Source organism: Heliangelus exortis, chromosome 2 (genome assembly GCF_036169615.1).
Source record: "Heliangelus exortis chromosome 2, bHelExo1.hap1, whole genome shotgun sequence".
Lineage (NCBI taxonomy): Eukaryota > Metazoa > Chordata > Aves > Apodiformes > Trochilidae > Heliangelus > Heliangelus exortis.
The window spans coordinates 41,761,335-41,779,759 of NC_092423.1; the positions used below are offsets into that span (position 1 = coordinate 41,761,335).

The following is an 18,425-nucleotide window of genomic DNA, read 5'->3' on the forward strand; positions in this document are numbered from 1 at the left end:
TCCATCATTGTCCAATTGAACATCATTAACCAACACTGAAAAATACTTCCTTACACTCCTATCAGTGTAGTTTCAGTTTCAGTAAGAAAAATAAATGTATAGCTAAAGAAAAGACAATGGAAAAGAAAGAAGACATATTATCAGTCCTAGAACTGACATTTTTAATTAAGGAACACTGAGCACTGTTGTACCAGTATATATGTGTTCGTATCTATATTCAATATATCCATATCTATATCACCTATATCAATATCTATACAATCTACATCTCTATATCTATATCTGTATCTGTGCATCTCCATGCCTTTTGTTAATAAGCTCCTTACCTGGCACACAGCTGCTTGGAGCATCGCATCAAAACCCCCTTCAGGTGTGTCAATATTCCCAGAAATCTTTTGTTTATTCACAGCATTTCTGAATTCTGCTATATTGTCAGTGAGGGACAGCACGTGAATATAACCATGAGGAGGCATACAATCTAAATTATAATCACTGTACAAAAACAAAACAAAACAAAAGTCGGACACACTCCACATCTTCCATTTAAAGGAAAGGCAAATATTTCCTATGAAGCCATAAAATCCTGTTGCTAATGAAGATGTATATATGCACAACGAAAGAAATACTTAAAAAAAAAAAAATTTCAAGAGAGACTAAGTTCAGGGGGGATTAGTTTGAATTTACAACGAACAACAGATTTTTTGTATTTTATGGAAATGTATATGGTATAATTCAGTTCATTTAGTAGCAGTACATATGTAAAGTTGCTGTACAGAACAAGCAGGAACATGATGTGAGCAAAAGTATGATCTCAGAGAGTATATAAGCCCTGTTGGAACCTCTATGGAGCAGTACATCTTTGCTTTCATTATCCTGAGGAAGGGCTATTGCTCTGCACCACTAAGATCTTTTAATAGCTCAATACACAGGCTGCTGGATCAAAACTAAAATAAAATCTAAGTCCTTATACCCACTATTATTATATGAAGATATATAAAACTAATGTTGAGATTAGTGACAGTTATAGGAAATTCCATTTACTGTATCATCTGAGCTGTAAATGATAATTTTTGAACTTATATATATGAGGACTCAAAGGATGAAGTTTGACATAAGTAAGCTACTGTCATACCACTTGTACAGGTAGTTGCTCTGAGACCCCTATAGAGCAGTAGAATTTATGGTGCAAGCTGAGGTGCTCATCTTATTCAGAACTGCTGAGCAGGTTTCATCTCACCTTCCATTGCATATGGTGTAGGCATCTAAACTATAACATGCCTGCCCTCAACTCAATTTACAGTCAATAAAGAGAAACTGATATTGTAGGGATTACTAACTCTGCAGATGTCTACTTGCAGACAAAATCAGTGCTAACTGATCTCCACTGACTACAAAGACAGTAAAAAGGACTACTTCAGACAAAAGCATAGATATTTAATGATTCCCACTATTAGTGCCCAATTAAAAAAAGCACTGAAATTAAAAATATACTTATGGACTTCACAAAGCTCTGGATCTTTTCACAGGAAAAGATAATAATTTCATTATTATATATATTATATTTTCACAGGATAGATAATAATGAGCAAGAAGGTATGAATAGCTAATATGCACGTCTCCAAATATTACAGGTTATATAGACAGGTTACATAGTGATTATGAATAATCTTGTTCTCCAGAAGGTTTTGGAAGTGATACCTCACTTCAAGTAAGTGAAGACATGGCATGAAAAAAGAAATGTAAGACAGAATGAAATGTAAGACAGAACACCTTTCTAATTTAAAATGGGAGTTAATTCATATTACAACTGGGGAGTTAGATCAGAAGAGTGCTTTTGTTCATTAAATGAGCCAAAGAAACTGCATCACAACAAAACTAGATAATTTTATGAAAAGTAAATGAATAAATGGACATTCAGGAGCAATGAAGTCCTAGGTGAAGAAGTACAAAGTTTTGTGATGAACCTAGGCAATATGTAACCAAGAAAACAGCAGTGGACAACAAAATTTAATGCAAAACCTATTCAGCTATATCAAAGCAGCATGTTGCTTGGCTTGTTTTGCTAAAAAAAATACTGCACATTATTTCTGCTACAGAAAGAGTTTTCCTGAAATCACTCACTAGATACTTCCGAAGTAATCATTGTATAATAACTGTCAGCCAGGAACTTTGCTGGAGAACCAAGGTATAGTGAAACAAAGATTGTGAAGAGCCTTAAAAATAAATATGCGTAATGCATATTTGTGTAATCAAACAAATTCTTGATGTTAAAGTAAATATATAAAGACTACGTACCTGCATTGGTTATGGATTCTCCCTGGATGAATGCTAATATAGGGTGACACAGTTTTATCTACGTAGGATCCAAATCCAAGTCGAAAATCGAGAGAAATATTCGTCATCTTTTTAGATAAAGCAAATCCAACGGAATTCAGTTTTTCTATATTGTTGTGCATAGAGGCTGAGACATCAACTAAATAATAAAGATCCACAGGGTATTTCTCTAGAGGATGAACTTTTAACATAAAGTTTGCTTCACTTCCTGATTCAAAGGAAACAAATAAGTTTATTTACTATTTTTGAATTGACACTCTTAAAACCACATTTATTTATGCAGCAATTTCGGCACAAAGTTGTTTGTGTCAGCAAAAAAGAAAAACAAACAAACAAGAAAACCTCCCCAAAGTAATCCAAACTTTGAAGTCATAAAGGGGCTCTTTGTAGAACATTTTGGGGTTTTTTTGGGTTTTTTTTTTTAATCTTATGGGAGCACTGTGTAATTTGTAATTGTAAAAATCTGATTTCTCCACATTTTCTTTTAAATTCCTGGTTATGCAATCCCTTTGGCGTTATACCAAAAAGCAGTTATGACAAAAAGGACAAAGATTTGCATACAAATTGTGGTCAGTCACTTCAAGGTTGACCCTTGTAACTATGTAAGTGTATCCTGCAAATAGTTTGCCATATGAGTCTACAACTCAAAAAACCTAGAGCCATAAATAAAGCACAGTGTGAAAAGCTCACTTAAATTATGCTTTAAGTTTATGCCAATCTGCATCCAAAGATCCATTGAGAAAATACAGTAGGATCGAAATATTATCTAAAATGAGGTTTTAATGTTAAAAAAGCCATCTTTTAGTGTATACAAAACCAGACTCTTATTTCAGGATGAGAAATGTCTGTCTCTCCTGTGTAACCGTATAACAGTCTCATGCCTTACAAAAAATTGAATGCTTTGGAAGCTGCTAAAAATAGTCCCTACATTTTAGGGAAAGCTACATTTTGCTTGCATAATAGTCTGCAATGCCAGCAAAAAGAGCAAAATGACTGGAGTATGGGCAACGTAAGTACAGTAATGTACAACTTCAGTAATTCAGTATTATGCAATACAGGTGCAGCAAAGAATAGAAGGTAGGGAAATATTGTAGAAGAATTATGCAGATTTTCAATAAAAACTAAAATAATTCAGAAACAGATTCCCTAAAAAAACAAAAATACCTGAAATGTGATTTACCTGCTCATGACATTTACTAGTGCATATGACATTGACAGCATAATTAAAGCACATGTAATAAAGATCTGATCCAGAGAAACTAGACATGCAAAGTCCTTTCTTCTAAAGATCTCTGAACATAATCTACATGAATATTTCAGGATTTGTCCCTCTCAGGTCTTATGTGGGACAAATAAAATTTTCAGTAATCTGTAACTTATTCATTTCCTCTTTGCCAATGTAAATCAAATTATTGTTTCAAATGATCTTTGCAGGTCTCCAGTTTGCATATAGTGAGCAGCTGAGCACAGCTTTTATTTTTTCCCACATAAATCCTGACACTTTGGTATATATAAACAGTGATCAAAAACCCTGGTATCAAAACAAAAACATCTTTGTCTGCATGATTATACTATATCAAATTTCTGTTTTGAGGCAAAATTATAGCTGTATATCTGTATATTTCCCTGGGGAATAAAATATGAGCAGTATGTCTATAGATCAAGATTTACTCCTCTGGAGTCCTTGGAATTTCAGTCTTCTGCCACTCTGATGCAAGAGCTTCAGCAAAGCATAGGGAACCCAAAATTATTTCCCCTATTTGCTGGCAAAAAGATTAAATTAGCCAAATTTTAGAAAGCTGAGTGTTTTCTATTAATCCAGTATGCCACTGGAAATAAATACAGCTACAGACACTTCTGGAGCTAGCTCAGTTGCAAAGCAAAGTATCAGTCATTTCTTTGGAAGGAGAGTCAAGAAAGGAAAGAAAGTGCTGAAGTTACTTTCTCAGTTTTATTATTATAAAGATGGAAAACTAGAGTTTTGCTTTACACTCATGCAGACCCTATTTCCTTTGTGATTGACAAAAAATATCTTTTATACAGTGAGGGTCAGCAAGATACTCTGAGACTTTTCCTAGTCACTTCATGCTTTTCTACAAAAGATTGATCCTTCTTAAATGACATATTTCTTCCTCCATCTATCATTAAAAAAAAAAAAAAAAGAAAAAATAGTTGAATTTTATTATATGAAAATTACCCTGCATCCTTTTATATGATCCACTTCTCTTGATTACAGCTCTTTTAGAGACAGAGAACATACATTGCTTTAAATCAAGTTCAGCTGAGGGCAAATAGAGATATACTAAAAAATCTCAGATCCACAGAGACTTGTAGATGCTATTAGAGCCAGTTGTCACATATTTTATAAATCAATAAAGGCAATTAATACCTAAGTGTCCTTTAGGAATCAGTCCTCTCTTATATATCATATTTGGTGTCTTCATAGTTGTCTATTCAATGTACTTTAAAGTAACAAAATAATCCAGACATTCATCCAATTATGAATTTAGAAATTCTAACCCAATTGACTTTCAGTAGGAAATACAGCTGATACCCGTGCAAGGGAAAACAATTTGTGTAAGTAGCTAAACAAAAAGAATTAGGAAACCACAACAGAAAAGTCTACCTAAAGTCCCTTTTCCACTTATTACTTGCATTATTCTGACTTCCAGCCATGTTTGACAGAAACACATCTTGCTGAAGACCATACTTGAATATGGGAGCAGCAGCAGCATAGTTCTACAATATAATGTTACAGCAGCAGTCTTCAAAATAATTATTCCAGCTGCTTCTTCACAGAATATTTGTATTTAGTTTAAATTGAGCATAACATCAACGTGTTAAGAGACAACCCAACCTGGACGCAGTTGGACTAAAACTTTTCCTGGAGTCACTTGTGTATTTGTTTCATGGTCACTGGGTATTGTGACATGAACTGTGGGGTTTTCTACAAAATCTGATTGGCAGCCTCTTTTCATTAAGTTGAAAACAGTGTCACAGCGTCCCTTCTGTGTTGCGTCGGCCATGAAATCCTGTTTTATAAGAGACAAAAAGTACAAAACAATCTGAGCTGAAAAAACCAACCAATATCTTCAAAGGAAAGAGAAAAACAAAATAGTAGTCTTTGAAACAATAAAATATGCTACTGTAATTGCAAAATTGTAGAACAATTTCATGGAAGCCATATGTTTTTGATGAGGGTAATGACAAAATATTTAAATTATAAGTTAAACCTAATTACCACAATGACTTCTTTCTACAAAGGACAAAACTTCTATATGAGAAGGAGGATCTTGCACAATCAGAACAAAATTCCTTTGGAGAAAAAGGAAACTATGTACTGTTATTCCTCCAAAATAAGTTTTTTGTTATGCTATGAGTTAGTTATACCAAGCAAGTGTCGTTCACACAACATCAAACCAGTTTAGTTTTCAGAGGAGTCCACTGGAAATGTCACTTAGGCTGTGTCACTTAGAAGTTACAGCAGAAGTCAGCTGAATTTTTCTATCACGGATGCTTAAGTTTTACCCCATACCCTATGCCAAATCCAAAGACCAGCTGGACTGTATCATTTCAATCCTCAGAAAGAGGAAAACTATGTACTACAAGACTGTAAAGTCTAAGATATCACCATCATAAAAAAGCCCCTGTAACAACAGAAAAGTGATTAGTAGTAGGATGATCTCAGAAGCAGTGCATCCCTTGTTGCAGTGAAAGGGCAAAGTTGCCAAAATAGTGCCAACATGATCCAATGCAAAATTCCTTCCTGACCACATATCTGATGATTAACATGATCCTGATCATACAATGAAAAAAGAAAGACAAGATTCTTTGTACTCTCTCAAAGGATTGGTCCATCCCAGACCCAGCTGGAGACCAAACAATGGACAATCTCTGATATTTCAGATGCAGATGGGGAAAATAAACAATCAAAAAGTGCATACGGCCCACTGTGTATTAGAGAATAATCATCCAGAGCCTGAAAAGAATGGAGAAAGCCCCAGATGAATGACTCATCAGTCATGTATATTGTTTTCCAACTTCCAACTCATATTTGTAGTTGACCTCATATATTTTTTCCATTATCTTCTTTAACATACATAAAAGAGGCAATTTTTATTTACGTTACTGCTATTCATACAGCCTTTTTTTGTGTAAATACATTATTAAAAGGTGTATTTTTAAATGTATAAAGAACTTAGCTGCTCTCATTGTTATCAGTAATGATGGACAGAGGCGTAGCATTGTCTGAAATTTGTTGTGTGGGGTATAAGGATAAAGCACCCCAAGTATTCCACAAGGATAATTTTCTCATTAAAAAGTATTGTTTAGATGAAGCAGGCATGCTGAGCTGAAAACTGGCCCTGTAACTTTGCTCTGGAAAGTTTTCATCTGTGTCAATATGGGGTTTGCCATTCCACAATAACTGGCTGGTCCATAGGTGAACTGGCTATCAAGGAATGGTCTGATAGGGTTGGACAAACCCCTTGGCTACCACAAACAGCTCTCAGGACTGACAGGAGAAGTGAAGCAAAAGAAAAAGGGCAGGAGTGAAACCTGGTCAAATCTGAGCACCTAGTTAGAAGGAGATCTACTGCAGCTCATAGCACTGGGAAGCTAAGAAGTGCTGCTCCATGGTAACTACAGCTGTAGCAGGATGAAACAGTGCACTTTGTGATACAGGAGATCAGGCCACAGTGATGGACCTCTCCATACTGTAATGCACTGTGCTTCTACACATAACCTAATGCTCATGTTGGAAAACAAGCCCTCCATGCCTCTGTTGCATTACTTGTTGCACACTAAGTTAATTATTCCAAGACACACTATCTCAGAAGAAGTTACACCAGTGTCTTCTACTCCTTATCTTCTCCAGGAACACCCTAGGAAGTTATCTACCTTCTCAGCTAACCTGAAAGCTCTACACATAATTTGCATGTGATCCTCAAGACCATGCGACTTGTAATTTGCAGTGATATTCATTGAAACTTTGCTCTCTGAAGTGCTTAAAATGGTCCAGCCTTACTTGAAATAATAATGTAATCAGCTGTTTGGGTTTTTTTTTCTGTCAAACAAAACCAGAAGTTCCAGTATATCTGCAGTGCACAAAGCAGTAGGAATTTCAGGATAGCTTTTGCTTCCTAAGATCTATCATTAGTGATAAGTCTAGAACTGACAGTTTTAAGTGTCAAAATAAGAAAAGTATAATTTTTTTTTTTACATTTGTGACAGGGTCATAATACATGGTGAAGTCAAAATTAACTCCACTGTTAATAAAACCTTTTGCTAAATGCAGTAGGAATATATAATAGACTTATTCTGATATATAATGAGGACTTAATATAAATTACTGATAAGTAATTTTGCTTTTGAAGCCAAGAACTGCTGAACTTTCAAAACCACTATGTCTGCCAAAGCTGTCTACAGTGCTGATGGAATACATTAAAAAGTTCCCACTTTCTTCAAAATTACTGCTATTTTCCAAATAAAGGATTGTATTTTCTCCTTTGGAAACAAAATATTTTTCACATGATTTCCCCGGTTCTGTCTCCAGAGTTCTTTTAAAGATTTTCTCGCTAATTCTCACTATAATTTTCACAGTTGCATATTCCTTTATCTTTATAAAGACCAGAAGCACCTATAACATAAACTCAAAAGTAAAGAAACAAAATGCCATACCTCTTGAGCACACCATCCACACTCTGGACCCAAAGCAAGACATTTTGTGCATGTTACTGCATTTGAAGTGGCACATCTGTTTTCCGCTGCAATGAAATACAAAACCAAACATTCATGATTTATGATGATATGTGGGACTTATAAAATACCTAATTTTAAACCAAGATTTCAAAAATTACTTCACCAGATTAAGAGTGATGACAACATATCCAAACAGAAGTAAAACAGAACAAAGGCAGCCTGGTGAGGAAATACTTGCTGCATTTTTTTAAATTTACAGTCTAGAACTATATGTACGGATTGAATAAGGTCCATTCTTGAGGCCAAAGATTTAAAATCCAGCTTTAGAATTATTTAGAAGTGAAAGTTTACCTTTGGCATGTAACTTGTGGATTTACTGCCTAACAGAAAAAAATCACCAGGTAGCTTATCTCTTCATCGAGATTTTCCTTTTAAGTCATTAACACTTGACTGAGTTATTCATTATTCACTCTGCATGGAACCAAAAGTATTTTCTCACCTTCTATAAATTTTTCCCTTTGTATTTTCTGGGATGAGTAGTTTCCCAGAAGAGGCAGATTTTAGGGGGTTTCTTTAGAAGCGAGTACACCAATCCAATATTTCATGTGTCACAGATCGAAGACATCATTCTGTATTAACAGCTGCAAAAACTGTGCCTTCCAGCAGGTCTATCAGCAAAGCCCTTTATACCTTTTTCACAGCTTTGTTTTATACCTTTTACTACTCTTTGCTGTGAATTTTGGCAATCAGAATTAAGAAGAGAGAAACCTTTCAAGGGACTTGGTCAGCTCAACTGGAATGTCAGCAGTAGCCTATCCTTTTGGCACACTGAGGATGAAGTTCTTGCAGACCAGTGTACCCCTACACAAGACAGAACTTGCCTGCCAGTGCTGTTTAACAACACTCTTCAGTAGTGTGTTCAGCGTGGCCTATGATATGATTACACAATATATGGAAAAGAAGATAAAATTAATTACTGCACACAGGTTGGACTACATTTCTTAATTGGTCCGTCATGATAATGTGTCTATCTTTATACCAAAATAATTTTTCATTCAAAGTTTTGGCTACATCTAACTGTCTCAGACTATTACTTTCCAACCTGCAATAACACAAATCATCTCTCAGAGTGATGGGAGCAACTTCTCACAGTGAAAAGCTATATTTGGAAAACACATACTTAAATACCCTTTTTTGTCTTGACTGATTTCAGCTGTGGATTCAAAGATGAAATCCCATATCACCTGAACAGCTAGACCTCAATAAGACACTGAATAACTAATGATCCAAGGAATGAATCACAGCTCCCAAGTTATTAGTATTAACAGCTCACATACAACTATCAATATAGGAAAGCCTAGTTACAGTTGCAGCATTATATTGATAACATATAGGTTAATGGCAATTTCATTCATTTCAAAGGTCAGACCTATATTTGTACTTCCTACAAACTTCTGTTGAACAATTTTTGCCATGTAGGAAATATGAGGGAAAAGATGCAGAGAAGAGAAACTCTTACAGATATGATAGAAACAATATGCTGAAAAGCAGCCCAGGAAGGAGCTGGGACAGAGGGGAGACTGATTAAAGGGTGGGATAGGTAGGCAGGGATAAATAAAGGAGAGAGGAAAGAACAAGACAAAATCTAAGAGGTTTTTGTTTTTTATAAAAACAAATACAGCAAGTTTGACTTGGATGTGAAATGAGAGCAAGCTCATTGAGCACTGATACAATAAAATCTCTTCGCATTTTTAAGAAGGTGGCAACAACACTTTATGTTCTGCAGTCTGAAAGAGCAGACGTGGAAGTCATAGGAAAAGTTACCACAAATTGCAGGAAAGGAGACGAAGGCGAGGATTCCAGGTAGGTACTGACATGCACAGGGTTGTAGAGCTTGCCACAGATCCCTTTCTAGACAGTACTGGTAAAGTGCAAAGACACAGGATAAAAAGTTGTTGAAGGAGTGAAAATAAAAGGAATGCAATTGTTCTTGGCACAGAAACATCACTCCCATCTTCAAGTGGATACCAAAGACAACAGAGATGAAAGACATCACAAGAGCCTAAAGTGAAGTGATGGATTCAGTAGAAGTGTCAAAGGACAAGGAAAGATAAGCACTGCTTATGTGCAGTGTAACAGTGGGTTAAGACCACCATGGGACTAAACAGGGAGGACATGATATGAACTTTGAAATTACTGATCAAGAAACATCCACCACAAGACACAGAGGTGTTCTGATAAGAATAAATAGTTTTCAGGGAAAAATGAGACCTGTGTATCTATCTAAATAGATAAGGAATAAGCCAAATTAATTCCCAGACATTGTAATCAGTAAAACAAAGTAAACGAAATAATCAGCTTGGCCTAATTCATCCTGTAGTAATTTCTGAGACTCCTTTTTTGAAATATATAATCCTATCTGCATAACGCATATTTCCCCAAAATAAATTCCATTGACCATGTAATAAAACATCCATGCCTCGTTGCATTATGTACTTGCTACAAAATAAAAAATCATGTGACTATGACTGGAACAACTCCATCATATTTCCAGAGGCACTGGAAAACTGACTGGAAAGTAACTGTCCCAATTTTTTTTTACTATGGATAGTTTACGTATGGAATCTATTGAAGCTTGATTTAGTTTATTAATACAACCTATGTGGTAAAATATGGAGCAGGAGGAGGAGTATGTCTTTCTAAGTTGTTACAGCAGAAGAAAACATCTTAAAATCCAGTTTGGGTTTTTAATGTGATCATGGCAGATAAAATGCTTTAACAAATGAGATATACTGTGTTGCTGGAGGCATAACTCTGTGCTGGTAGCTCTCCAATCTCAAGAGCCCCATTTTCACAACATGAAGTCACAGATTGGCAATTGATAACCTTGGTACCATTGGCTCAAAAAGCTAATTTTTTTTGGACTAAAGAGAACCTTGAAAAAGTTTTATTACTGCCTGAGACACATTCTGGCTACATCACTTCTGTAGTTCCCAAGTACATAGTCCCTTACAGCAGCAACATTTATGGACATGTTTTCAGTCACCAAGTATTTATTATTTAGTTATAAGCCTAAGACCATAACTGATTTAGTATAAAATGCTCAGTTTCTTCTAAATATCACATGCTAAAGCAAGAAACCTTTTTTACGAGTCGCCTGAAAAAAAGCTGAGATTTTTCCTGCCACTTCACCAAAAACAGTCCAGACAAGACTGAGTTACTGTTCAGCCAAAGCTAAGGGCAATTTTCTGCTGGCTTAGTTATAACTGATGTATGCCAAAAGGTATTTTCAACAAGGGCCAATTTTTCTGCTGGGAACTGCAAAGGCATATGCATATAATAAAAAGTGAGCAAAGCAGGTTAAACTGCACTTTTCCACCCTCCTCCACAAAATACAACTGTGCTCCAAGAACTGCAGCTATTTACAGGGATCACAGGAGTGGCAAGCCCAACCTCTCAGCAACAAGAGGGATCAAGACAAGGCAAATATCATATATGTTATAATCATATCCTACCTCCCTGTTATGAAAATAGCTTTATAATGAACAAGGTATTTATCTCAGAAGTGGAATGAGAGTAACGCGAACTGGCACAGGAGAGGGGATGTTAAACAGGTTTTCAAACAGACAGCACTTTGTTCATGCAGAGCCAAGAATTCGGATTTGTATCAACTTCACTGTTGGTACACGTTTGTGCTGTTTTTGGAGGGTGTACCATTTGCTTTCTTAAAAGAGAAAGCCAAAACATAACTAGCAGCTTATGCAGCTTGATCATGGTCCTCAGACTGCTGAGCACTAGTTAAGGCAAGAAGATATGAAACTATCTAACCCTTACAGAGCTTTTTGCCTTAAATTCTGTACTCAGTCTTGCTCTAGGGCAGCAAGCAGCCAGGCTGTCCCTCTCACAGATAACATGGCCTTCAATAACCTACATGTAGCATCACTTATAAAAAGCTGGAGCTTTTATGCAGTCTACTGCAGTAATCTTTACCTTTTTTGTTTTCAAGAGCCACTGCAGAGTGGACAGGCAGTAACTGTCCCAGCTAACACACAACTTCTCAATTCACTTTGGCTGAACATGCAGATACAATGAAAAGCATTATAAAAATGTTACAGAGGGGGAATTTTTTCCATTATTATTGTGTCCGACACTTACTTGCTCAGATTACAAAGAAAAATAGAGTGCCTGTGTTTTAGCTGCCAATCCTAAAACCAAATCCTAGAATTAGGGTTTCCCTGCCCCCTCTTCCAAACAAGCAATAATTCTCTCTAACCTTTTCAATGCCATGCTTTAGAAGCACACTGTGTCACCACTAGTTTTTCTAAGAGGGTTACAAGGTATAACTCAGAATCAGCTTTAAGAGGTCCTCAACCATGCCCAGAAAAGGAGATTCCAACTATTACACATTATAATAAATTCCCAAGATTACTTGAGCAAAAACACTAGGCAACTTTCTTCCCTTTCCCTTTTTTCTGTTACATACTGGCTTTGTTAATTGGTTTTACTTCTCTATTAAAGGTTGTTCACTTTAGTTTCACTATTCACAAAGGAGATGATCTGCATATGGATTTGAAAATATCCTTTACCAGCAAGAGAAAGCAGTAAAATAAAATTCAGCATTTAAGAGTCCCAGATATTTGCTATGAAAAAGATGTGTAAAAGAAAGATGCAAAATATGACTGGCACTGGTAAATACTGATCCCTGGAAAAATGATTCGGCAAATGTGGCATATGGGTAAATAGAAAAATACATTTGTAAGCTTGGAAAGTGAGCAAAAACACCTATTAAAACAAACAAGCAAGTAACCCACCCCTGAAAACAAACAAAATAAACAAACCCCTAATTTCTTTTTTTTTACTAGTCTTTAAAGAAAAAATATAAAAAATACAGTGTTACGCTGTTCCTAAAAAGAAAAATGGACTAAATGGACTATACTGGAGAAGAGAAAAAATAATGTGGGAAGGTAAGAAATATAAATGGATCATAAATAAGAGATATACACCACATCTAAATAAATGCAGTGAAAAGCATTCCTAATGAACAAATCTCAGTGGCTCCCATTCCGACTCTGTCAATATCTCCAAGACTTTTGGGGCTCCCCAATTAATTTGCATTACCATATGAACATCCTTCCCTGTGAACATGAGAGACAATACAGAGGGTGGCAAGAGTGATACAAAAAGCCATCAAAGTGTGAAGTAATGCAGCAGGCAGTCTCATTGTAGGAGTTCATACCTCTGCAAACTGCAACAAAATAACCAAGATCTTCCTTTTTTGCACCATGTGCAAGCTCTGAGTGAATCCACTCGAGAGAAAATGCTGAACAAGGCAAAGGAGGAGGAGGAAAAAGTGGACACCAAAAGTGGAGACCTCTGCCAACACACTGGGAAAGCCCTAGCAGACAGGGACAGTCATAGCTCATGCTGGACCACAGCAAATGCATCAGAAGCCTGTTGAGCTATGAGAGGTGGAGATGGGAGTTCCCAAGCAGTTTACTGACACTTCTTTAGTTAGGGAATTATTTAGGCACTACACTTCAAGGAAGTACTCCTGAGTCCTCTCTGAACCTGCATGTGTCTTAGCCTCATCCCTCAGAAAAGTTCCATCGCTTATATGAGTGTTGTACACCATTCAAGAAGAAACCTTGGGGAACAAAAGTCTCATGCAGATGCATATAAGCTCAAGTTTGTCATGTACATTTATCAATTCAGATTAATTTTATTTTGTTAGAAAGATGCATATAGTAGCATTTTGGGAAAAGTACTGCCCAAAACAGCTACTGGTATAGCAGTTAAGACTCACAAACAATGCTTAAACCACAGCCTCAAACATGACCTTGACTGTGGGAGACAGAGCTATTGACTCCTCCAGTCTGACTTTGTTCCCAAGCTGCAATACAGAATGAAAACAAGCAAAATAACCTTGATATTTTTCACAACACAATCTTTATGTCTTGGCCAGCTTCACTTGTAGCCTCTCCTTTCTATGAAACTTCCTGCTTCTCGAGAGATGGTTACATTTTGTTGATGCAATCCAAGTCTGCAAACAATGAGTCAAAGCCTATTAGGCTTCTGCAACCAACCTATTCTGTCTCTTGCAAATAAAAACATACAGGACAATTTACTGAGATTGTATCATTAGAAGAGGTACATTTCCCACAGACATTAACTTTGATGGCACAGGTGTGATGATCCTGTTTGCACAGCTTTGCACCAGTAAAAATGCAAAGCACATGGAACCAGAGAGCTTAAATTTTTTCTTTTTATTAAACCCCTTGATTTAAAAGGAACTCCAGGATGTGCAGAGCTGTGTTAGTTCTCTTGTTTCCTAGGACAGAACATGGGCAGAGGAATCATTATACTCTAGTCGTTTCCAGCTGCTAGAATCTCCCTTGGAGTCAGCCAGCTCGGACACAGTCAGGCTGCTCAAGTGAAGCCTGAAAGGCTACTGCTGGATTTCATTGCTAATTTAATTTCTTGCCTATTAGTGAGCACTGCTACCAAGCAGCACATCAGCAACCTAGAACAGTCAGTATTTTCCTGGGTATACTATAAAGTCTTTACCTAAACATGAGGCTGAATATAAAGGCAGACACAAATGCCTACTTTTCGCCTGCTTACGCAGGTCAGCCTTAAATAAGAGATAAGTCTGAACTTCATCTTCCACCATCTTCTGCAGTACCACCTCCTCAAGCCCTCGTCACTTTCATAGTCTACCTTTTTGTTGTGTATTTAGTTTTCTGCCTCCAAATTCCCATTTTCTGCCCCGTAAGAGCACTACATCTTCCTCACACTATGCCCTCATTCACAAGCCCAGAAGCAACACAGAGGATGGGAAATGGCTCAGAGAGATTTATTCCCTAAAAGGGTCACCACAGACCACCAGAGGTTCTTAGTCCATATTGCTACAAACAGCTCACTTCAGTTTATCTGCATACACTGTGAGTTGGAACAAACCTACTTTGCATTTCAGACCATAATTGTCAAAGCTGAAAACCAAATGTAACCAATCCCTCAATTCTGAACACAGAATGATAACCAAAACGTGCTTTTACAGGAACTATTCTTAAAAGTAAACAGAAGCCCCAAATGAAAAACTGTGTGTGCATGTGCAGCAGGAAGACATATCTCACTTAAAACAAAACACTGCACACGTAATACAGAGTTTACACTCACAATGAAAAAACCCCAAGGATATTAAATAAAAACTAAGACTGGTACCAGAGAGGATAACCACCACTTTTTAAGGACTTGTAGTATGCAGTGCACAAGTCTAGGAGGAGCACTTATTTTCCAGGGCTATTTAAAAAACGTTATTGCCTTCTGGAATACAAAGTGTTTGGTATTTGGTATTTCAGTAATTTGCTTTTCAATGGAGTTTTCAATCTTCAAACATAGTTATTGGCCTTGAGACAAATGGAACGTGGTAAAATCTCTCTGGGATTTTCTCCTACATTATGTTTGTTACTGTTATGATCTTGAATGTAGAAGCAGTTAGATGTCATATTTTAATGAACTGTGTGATAGCACAGCACAAAAGACTCATGCTCTCATTTGATGATTAACAGCTGAATGAAAAGTCCTTCAAAGGTGAGTGAAACTACAGTTCTTTTATGAATATACAGATCAGAAATGAATGAACACAAAGATATTTTAAGAGAATGCTGAGAAATTAATTTCTCAAGTAGGGGATACATGTGGGTTTTTTTCACAAACAAAAAAACCCATAAACCAACCATACCTGTCTAGGAACAGATACTGGCCACCCTCCACTTTAGGTGTACATAAGCCTGTTAGGTTTTTGTAACTTAGGCTGAAGACTACACAAAACATCATGACAGGCTATAAAATATGCAGACTTGCATACTATCTTTAACTACTAGTGCATATATATTCTTTTAATGCAAACTTCTACATGTGCTTCTGCAATAATTATTCACATACATGTATGGTCTGCTGGTGTGCAGTTTGAAACCTCTGTAAGGAACAGCTTCAAACACATAAATTCAATATTTTAAACAGGTAGTAGTTTATTTAATGTTCTGAAGTACTGCCGCAACATTTCTGACACTAAAATGCAATCCAACAGTTTTGCTTAGATTGGAAGAGCATGCTTGCTGATGTCATTAGTTTTATTTAGGTAATTTTGCATTCTTTGTGCCAGAGTGTAAGCCTTCTCAAGTTTTATTATTTCCTGGAAGTCCTGTTTGTACAAGGTGGGATCTTGGTTCAGCTAGAGAAAGCCCACATCTGAAAGAAGCAAGTTGTCCTCAGAACAGTACTAACCCCTGTCACCCTACAGAGATGAAATGGAAATAAATTGTACTCTTAAGTGCAGTAGAGCAAGTGGAATTCACTTAGCCTTATTCCCTTGTACACCAAGAAGAAATTTATTTTGGAAAGGGCAGTTACTGGTTCAATCAGACTTGGACTACTTTTGCAATGCCACCATACCTCATGCTGCATTCATAACACAGCTACAACAACAGTAAAATACCAAAAATACTTAAGTTTTCAAGATTTGAACCCAATGAAATAGTATTGCTAACAACTTAAATCCTAAATTAGGGGGCAGAGAAGGGGCCTGAGGAAAAATAAAAACATCATTCCACCTGCTAAATTCATTCCACCTGAAGCTGAATTATTTTCCTCCTCCAGTAACTACAGTTTAAATCTCTGTCTTAATATCTTCTGACATTTATTAATATTTCAGACTCACGACTGTCACTATGGGTAATAGCAAGCATATGACAGTGAAGTCACGGGAAGCATAGAAACATATGAAGAAAAAAAGCCAATTATGAGCTTTGCAAACTTTTCAATTTAGGCAAATATAGACTCAGCTAGAAGCTGCCTTTTTGGCAGCTTTATAATGCTGTAAATTCCAATCATCCTGAAACACATTTTGCTCAAGGGGTTATTCTTGTTCTGCCACCAGAACAAGGGGGAATCCTGAATGGTTGGCAAGAAGCTTACTTTTCTTCTTGAAGAAAGGTTCCATTACAGTGGACAGTGAAGTAATTCATCAGAGCCCAACTTCCTTCCCAATAGCTAAACTAAATAGCCCAAGTCCATTTATGTACACTGCCAAAATGAAAAAAAATTAAAAAAAAATCTTTTAATAAAGTTCAAGTGCTTAGGGAAGAATAACAGATCATATCCTACTTTGTCTGTCATAAATTATGCCTATTTAAGCAGATCAGAAAGAAGTATGATATCTTTCCACAGGATAGATAAAAGTCAGCAATTAGTAAGAGACTCACAGAGGAGCTTTGAAGACAGATTTTTTTGGAAAGGAGGACATAAGTAGAAACAAAAACACCAAGGTCTTAAGAATTTGATTAAGACAAACCATGAAAGTTTATTAACACAAAGGAATTTATATTCTTCTCCAGAATTTTATTTCCAGTAAATTCAACTTGAGAAGCCAGATTTATGCCAAAATATCTGCACCAGCAGCTACAGTAAAAGCACAGGATAGCTGTTGAATATCTTTGTTGGTGACATGGATGGTGGGATCAAGTGCACCCTCAGCAAGTTTGCTGATGACACCAAACTGTGAAGTTTTGGGAAGGAAAGGGAGGACATCCAGAGGGACCTTGACAGACCTGAGAGTTGGGCCCACGCTAACCTCATTAAGTTCAGTAAGGCCAAATGCAAAGTCCTGCTCATAGGTCGGGGCAAACCCAAGCACAAATACAGGTGTGGTGAAGAATGGATTGAGAGCAGCCCTGAGGTAAAAGAACTTGGGAGTGTTGGTTGATGAGCAGCTCAACATGAGCTGGTAAGGTGCAGCCCAGAAAGCCAACTGTATCCCAGGCTGCATCAAAAAAAAGCACGGCCAGCAAGTCAAGGGAGGTGATTCTCCCTCTCCACTCTGCTCTCACGAGACCCTACCTGGAGGGCACCCAGACCTGGGGACCCCAGCATAAGGAGGACACGGAACTGTTCAAACTCCAGAGGAGGCCTACAAAGATGATCACAGGGCTGGAGCACTTCACCTATGAAGAGAGGCTGAGAGCTAGGGTTGGTCAGCCTGGAAAGTCCCCAAGGAGACTTCACAGAAGCCTTCCAGTACCTGAATGAGGCCTACAGGGAAGCTGGAAAGGGCATGGAGAGGGCCCTTTTTGGAAGAGCCTGTAGTCACAGGACAGTTTTAAACAGAAAGAGGGTTGATTTAGATTAGATACTAGGAAGAAATTCTTTGCTGTGAGGGTGGAAGACTGTGAAACAGGTTGCCTGCAAAAGTTGTTGATGCCTTCCCTGGAAGTGTTCAAGGCCAGGTTGTATTGGGCTTTGAACAACCTGATCTAGTGGGAGGTGTCCCTGCCCATGGCAGGCGGATTGAAACTAGATGATCTTTAGAGTCCCCTCCAACCCCAACCAGTCTA

General features: G+C 37.1%; 1 protein-coding gene across 4 annotated transcripts in view; it reads right to left on the reverse strand.

Annotated features, from left to right (window-relative positions):
* The window catches only part of ITGB8 (integrin subunit beta 8), a 48,102-nt gene that overhangs the window by 23,925 nt on the left and 5,752 nt on the right, over positions 1 to 18,425 (reverse strand). For all 4 annotated transcript variants that reach the window (XM_071735743.1, XM_071735742.1, XM_071735746.1 and 1 more), the window contains exons 2-5: positions 8,014 to 8,099; positions 5,192 to 5,366; positions 2,296 to 2,542; positions 327 to 492 (exon numbers count right to left, since the gene is read on the reverse strand). In XM_071735743.1, coding sequence (XP_071591844.1) covers positions 327 to 492; positions 2,296 to 2,542; positions 5,192 to 5,366; positions 8,014 to 8,099 — 674 coding nt within the window. The remainder of the gene's footprint in view (positions 1 to 326; positions 493 to 2,295; positions 2,543 to 5,191; positions 5,367 to 8,013; positions 8,100 to 18,425) is intronic.